Genomic DNA, 5,777 nt, shown 5'->3' on the forward strand with positions numbered 1-5,777 from the left:
TACTTTTTTTTTTTAAGGACTAATTAGTTTAAGATCAACATCTTGAAGGATCTAATGGTTACTTTACTAATATTGTTATTTTTGTTGCATCGTGAAGGAACAAAGTTTCTGCTGCAAAAAGTGAACAGTGTGAAGCGTGCACCAATGTCGAGAATCCAAGTAACAGCACACAAGTAGAACCTTTTATCCATAGGAGTATTTGTTTATTGTTTAAGAAGCAAGGAATGGCCATTTTGCTCTTCATATATATATAGATATGCTCCACTATTTAAAGATCAAGAAGGAGGAGCAAACGTCTAGTAGTGAATGCGGTTAAGAAGAAGGAGCTCCTTTCAATCCAATTCGAAGGGCCAAGGAGAGGCAAAGAGCTGTCATCTCATGCATTCGGCTACCCTTAACGTTCTTATTTTAAGATGTTAAGTTTCGCCAGATGCATGACATGAGAGCAACTCAATCCGCCTGCTTAGCTCATCCATTGGATTGAAGGGAGCTCCAATTTTCACTTCTTTTCTTTTGTTACCTTTTCTCCTTTGCAGTTGCAGATCATGTTTTCTTTCGTAGAATTTTTTCAAAGCAGCATGTTTCACAGGTTTGTCTCTTCCATTCTTTATATCAAACAAGTCCTACTTACTTTCTTCTTGATCATGCATGTTTTCAGGTTTTCGAGTTATGCCAATTAAGGGAAAAGAACATCATCCTTTTGCTTACCCAAGAGAAGAGATCTTTCAGAAAGAGACATGATCTTATTGTTTAGCTTCTTCACTCACTCAACCTTGTATTATTTCAAGAGGAAAATAAACATTTGCTGCTGCTGTATTGTTGAATTTATTTATATTCTTTACAGCATTGATACTGTCAATCTTTTTTTGACTGTCAATCTTAATGATGTTGCCATTGAAATTATTAGAAACAAATAAAGTAATATTTAGTTTTAATGATCAATGTGAGAACAGATTTAAGAGAAGTTCCTTCACAATCGTTTCTAATGTTATTTATGATATGTATACAATGGTAATGTTGAACGAGGCTCACATTAACTTAACCTCCTTGGAATCTAGAAATTATTTATCTTTCTTTAATGTTATTTCCTCTACTTGGCTCAATAGTCGATAACAAAATTTCAGAGTAACGGCTTAATTCAGTCTTTCATTGATTTCAATTCAAAGTGCATAATTGGTTATATACCTCTTAGAAACAGTTTCCTCTACATTTTGAATTCACATGCAACAGCACCACCATTAGCATCATTGCAGAAGAGAAATGTCATGGTGTTCAATATACGCATGAAACAACTCAAGGGAAAAACTAAGGAGTAAAAAGTCACATTGAAGTCTTTGTTGAGTATTAGGAATGGACCATACCATACACAGAACACACAGAAATCGTATTATTATTAATGCACCCTGAGATCACACAAGAAGAAACTAGAGAAATTTATTTTATAATCTGATGGACCAAATTTGTTTACATTTTTGCATGCTAAGAAGCAAAGAGCCTACTAAAGCCAAGGGAAAATAGCCCAAGCCAGGCCAAAATAGAGTTGTAAGGAAAAAAGAACACAAGAACTCCAACATAGGCACTTCTCCTTGTATTTGATTTCAGCAATATGATCAGTTTCGTAATCAATCTCCCTGCAAAAGAACCAAAATCAATTTTTGTTCACATCCGCAAAATCATGTTAAAAATGATAGATTCTTTGGAAATGAGACTACAATGATATTTGAGTTCATAACCTATAGTTAAAGGACATGCAAATATTACTAGTGCCTTTTGAAATAAATACAATTAAGGCAACAAATTCCAAAAGCACTATGTTTAAGATTCTTTATTTGGTCAAAGAGGCTTCATTATGCAGAAGTTTCAACTTTCTGGCTTCTCAACCACATTGAAAAATATGTCAAAGAACAAAATAACATGTGCTTCTAATTAAAAAAAAAAAACCCATCAAATTAAGCAATCAAACGTTCCCCACCAAATATACCAAATAACACCAATTATTTGTCATTATCAAGTTTATGAAATTGCAGTGGGGCAAAAATCCAAAATTAGTGGATGCTCAATATAATGTTTTCCTTACTATCAACACCAATTCATTTTAAGCTATAAATATATAATTTCTCACAACTTAACTCAACAGTAATCCACCTTACTACTGTCACACCAGTCAACTGCATCAATTTTCTCTTTAAATAAATTTTAGAAATTAGAGAATCTAAATTGAGAGGTCTTTGGTGACAACGATCAAACCATAGCCCTTCATGAAAGTTGATCTTTATATTCTTGTGCACGTCAAATCGTAAATGATGCGTAGTTACTCTCTCAACCAAAGTTTGGGATTTGCTCAATCACAAGTTGTTATTGAGCATCCCAAACTTCAAATAAGCAAATCAAATTCTTTAAAAGTCGGAAACATAACTGACTAGTAACAACATAAAGGGATTTCTACTCAGCATTGGCATTTTCCGTCATTGGTACAATTATTTCCTTCTCTACGATTTGCCTAATAATATTTTTACATATATAGAAAAGTAAATAAGAGAAACAGAAATGAAGTTTGAAATTACCGTTTATTTATCCACAGGACAGTCTAGTCATTCAGACTCAACAGCCTCAGGTTTTGGACCTAGTTCAGAAAATAAAACAAAGCAAAAGGAATCATCACAAAAAGCACCAAAGGGCAGAGTAGAAGACAATTAATTGTAACTGAAAGGATTAACCACAAAGCATATTGTTCCAGATCTTTCCAGCTATAACATTATAGGGTGAGTTTTAATTTGATTCTTCTACATTATGTTAGTCAAAAATAAGAAAAAGAAAATACGCGTATTCATTTCTTTTCCATTTCCATATTTATCAGAATATAATACTATGTACCATCCATCAAATATGGGATACAAATTACCCAAAACATACCATTTCATCCATCAGCTACAAACAATCACAACTTGAGATAAATCGCATACACCTACTTGATAACTCTATTCCATTGACCATGAAAAAAATATTTGTTAAGTGCCTTTTCTTTTCCAAATTTATTTCAGCAGATAAGCAGAATCAGATAAAATTGGATTGGTTATCCATTAACCAAAGAAATATTGGAATTAATCCAGTCACTTACTATCCCATCTTTCCTCCATCATGAAAATGAAACCTTTACAAACAACAATAAAAAGAGGACCGAATTCGAATATAAAAATCAAACAAGCATGAGAAATGAAATAATCAAGAGACACACGCTCAAAAATGAGCAACAAAAAGGCACAGCTAGGCATATATTACACACGCACCACTTAACAATTCACAAAACCCCTTGTGTATTAAACAAGAGAAGCCCAAATTATCTTCCATGAATGTAAAATATCCAATTCCTCAAAGCAAGTTTCTCTTGCACGAATTCCAATACCCCAAACCCAAATTACGTTCATCGCATTCAATAATTGGCAAAACCCCGTGCATATTCATAATGAGAAATCACTAATAACGAGCAAGTATTAACGTAATTTTGAATTCAGGACCCTATAATCAATGACCTAAACAAAGAGAAAGGTAGAAGGGGGAAGGGAAAGGGTACCGTGGAGAGAAGGGTGGCGACCGTCCTTGCCCCAACCAATGCCGCGGGTGGAATCAAGGTACTGCTGAACGAGGTGGCGGCATTTCTGAAGGTGGTTAACGCCTTCGATGCGGTAGCACCATCGCAGCTTCTCCCTGATGATCTTAGCCTTCTCGATCTGGATCCACTTCTCTCTGACAATGTGCTCCCTCATCTCCAAGAAAGCCACCGGATCCTTGTACGGATTCTCCGGGTCGAAGTCGTCCGGCGGCGACTCATCGAACTCCACGTACCCCTTCTTTCTTCCCATTCTTCTTTCCTTTCTGCTTGCTTCCTCTGTTCTCACTTATGCTGCTTCACTTGTCTTCGTCGTCGGTACTGGGGTTTCTTCTTTTCCTTCTAGCTTTTCATTTTGTTGGGCTCACATTCTTCGCCTCTGTGTCTAAAGGCCCATTTTGTTTCCTGGAAGGAAATTAAAAAAACCCTTTCGTCCGTTTAAATAATTGTTAGGGTTTAACAATTTATTAATTTAAATTCGTAACGAATAAGTTCTTAATTTATAAGTTTAAGAGCTATAAAAAAAACTATATGTTTCTAATTAAATTACTGAATAATTTGTCTTGCTGCTAAGATTACTACTAGACATTTTTTGCTATATTCTATTTGAGTTAAAGATTAAATTGATTTCTAAAATTTGACTCAAACCTTAATTTAATAATTGAAATTTTAATTTATTCAATTTAACTCATGTTAGGGAGTTATACTAGAGTTTCTAACAACTATCTAACAGGGCAATTAAAATTTTATACCGCAATTTTATCCCTAAAAAATGTTTAAACCTTAATTATCAATTGCTGAAAGTTTGATAGATTAAATTCAGTCTACTTGAAAGTGATATAGTAATTATTACGAACATTCTTTTAATATAATATAAGAAATTATATTTTTATGTATTATATCTCAATTATATTTTTTATATATAGGTATTATTCATACTCCAACCTAAAATTATAAAATCAGACCTAAAAAGAATAAAAGTCCACCTAATCAAGGTGGCCTCCTCCACTACTACTTAACCTCATAGAGATCGGGCGCCACAAAGACAGTTCAACCATACTTATTCGAATCAGTAACTACTCCCCCAAGATATATCCCACTTATTTAGAAGGAAGATCTCAACAAACTCCTTAGAAAAAGGGAACAGTTAGCCACCAATAAAGGTGAAACTACTCTAAAATGTGATTATATACTCTACTATAAATACATTGACACTCTCTGGTATACTTAGAGCCCAATCTCCTAAAAACCTGCCTAAATTCTTTTTTAACTTAAGCATATGAGTCTCTTGTAGATACCACTCCTATCTCCTCACGAGAACTCGGACGACGGCACTTCGACACCAGCACAAGTCGGATACTGCCTGAGAAGGAGTCTGAACCTCACGTCAGACCCAAATACAACCCAGTTTTAGGTAACCCCTCGGAATATTGGTGCTGTTGTCGGAGACCTGGAAGTTTACACCTACATATGACGGACAGTCAATTTGAAGACGGCCATACGGCATTCGAGTTGGAACCAGAGCCTCACAACGACGACCTAACACTTACATTGCCTCCACCACAGGACAGATTAACTCAGAAGTCCACCCACCCGAGGATAAAGGACCTCCACATCTGACGGAAATATTAGGGTTGATACATGGACATCACGGCCGATTAGAGCAGCTCGAGCGGGAGGTTGAACGACAACGAAAAGCAGAAAGAGAACTACGAAAAGAAGTACGACAATAAAGAGAGCTAGGGTTCTGAAGATGAACAAAGCTCTGACTCTGGTATGTTTACTTCCTTAGGGTTATTGGTTAATTAATTTATTTGGCAACTGATTAGGTTAGCTTATGTGTTGAACTTTTTCTTGGCAGATTTAGATGAGGATGATGATGACCTTGAAGGTGACTCAGATGTTGACTCATGGCATTCAGAAGATTCTGGTAAACAGTTGGACTCTGATGAGGAATCACCAACGGTATACCCTCAATTTAATGAGAAAACTAAGTTTGGACTTTTGAAATTTGAGGTTAGTATGATATTTTAGTCAAAGGCTGAATTTATGCAAGCCACAAGGGATTACACAATTCAGTGGGGTAAAAATATTTCATTCGTAAAGAATGATAAAGTTAGAGTTAGAGCTGTTTGTTAGACTGAAGATTGTCCATGGGTTATATATTGTG

The 5,777-nt window shown here is 35.3% G+C and overlaps 1 protein-coding gene across 1 annotated transcript; it reads right to left on the reverse strand.

Annotated features, from left to right (window-relative positions):
* Positions 1-1,363: 1,363 nt before the first annotated feature.
* On the reverse strand, positions 1,364-3,959 carry LOC107490416 (NADH dehydrogenase [ubiquinone] 1 beta subcomplex subunit 10-B). Its single transcript, XM_016111197.3, has 3 exons — positions 3,572-3,959; positions 2,565-2,623; positions 1,364-1,631 (listed from the first exon to the last, which is right to left on the reverse strand). The coding sequence occupies exons 1-2, from the start codon at positions 3,858-3,860 to the stop codon at positions 2,592-2,594; spliced, it is 321 nt and encodes a 106-aa protein (XP_015966683.1). The 5' UTR covers positions 3,861-3,959; the 3' UTR covers positions 1,364-1,631; positions 2,565-2,591.
* Between the last annotated feature and the right edge of the window lie 1,818 nt (positions 3,960-5,777).

The sequence above is a fragment of the Arachis duranensis genome, chromosome 5, assembly GCF_000817695.3.
Source record: "Arachis duranensis cultivar V14167 chromosome 5, aradu.V14167.gnm2.J7QH, whole genome shotgun sequence".
Taxonomy (NCBI): Eukaryota; Viridiplantae; Streptophyta; class Magnoliopsida; order Fabales; family Fabaceae; genus Arachis; species Arachis duranensis.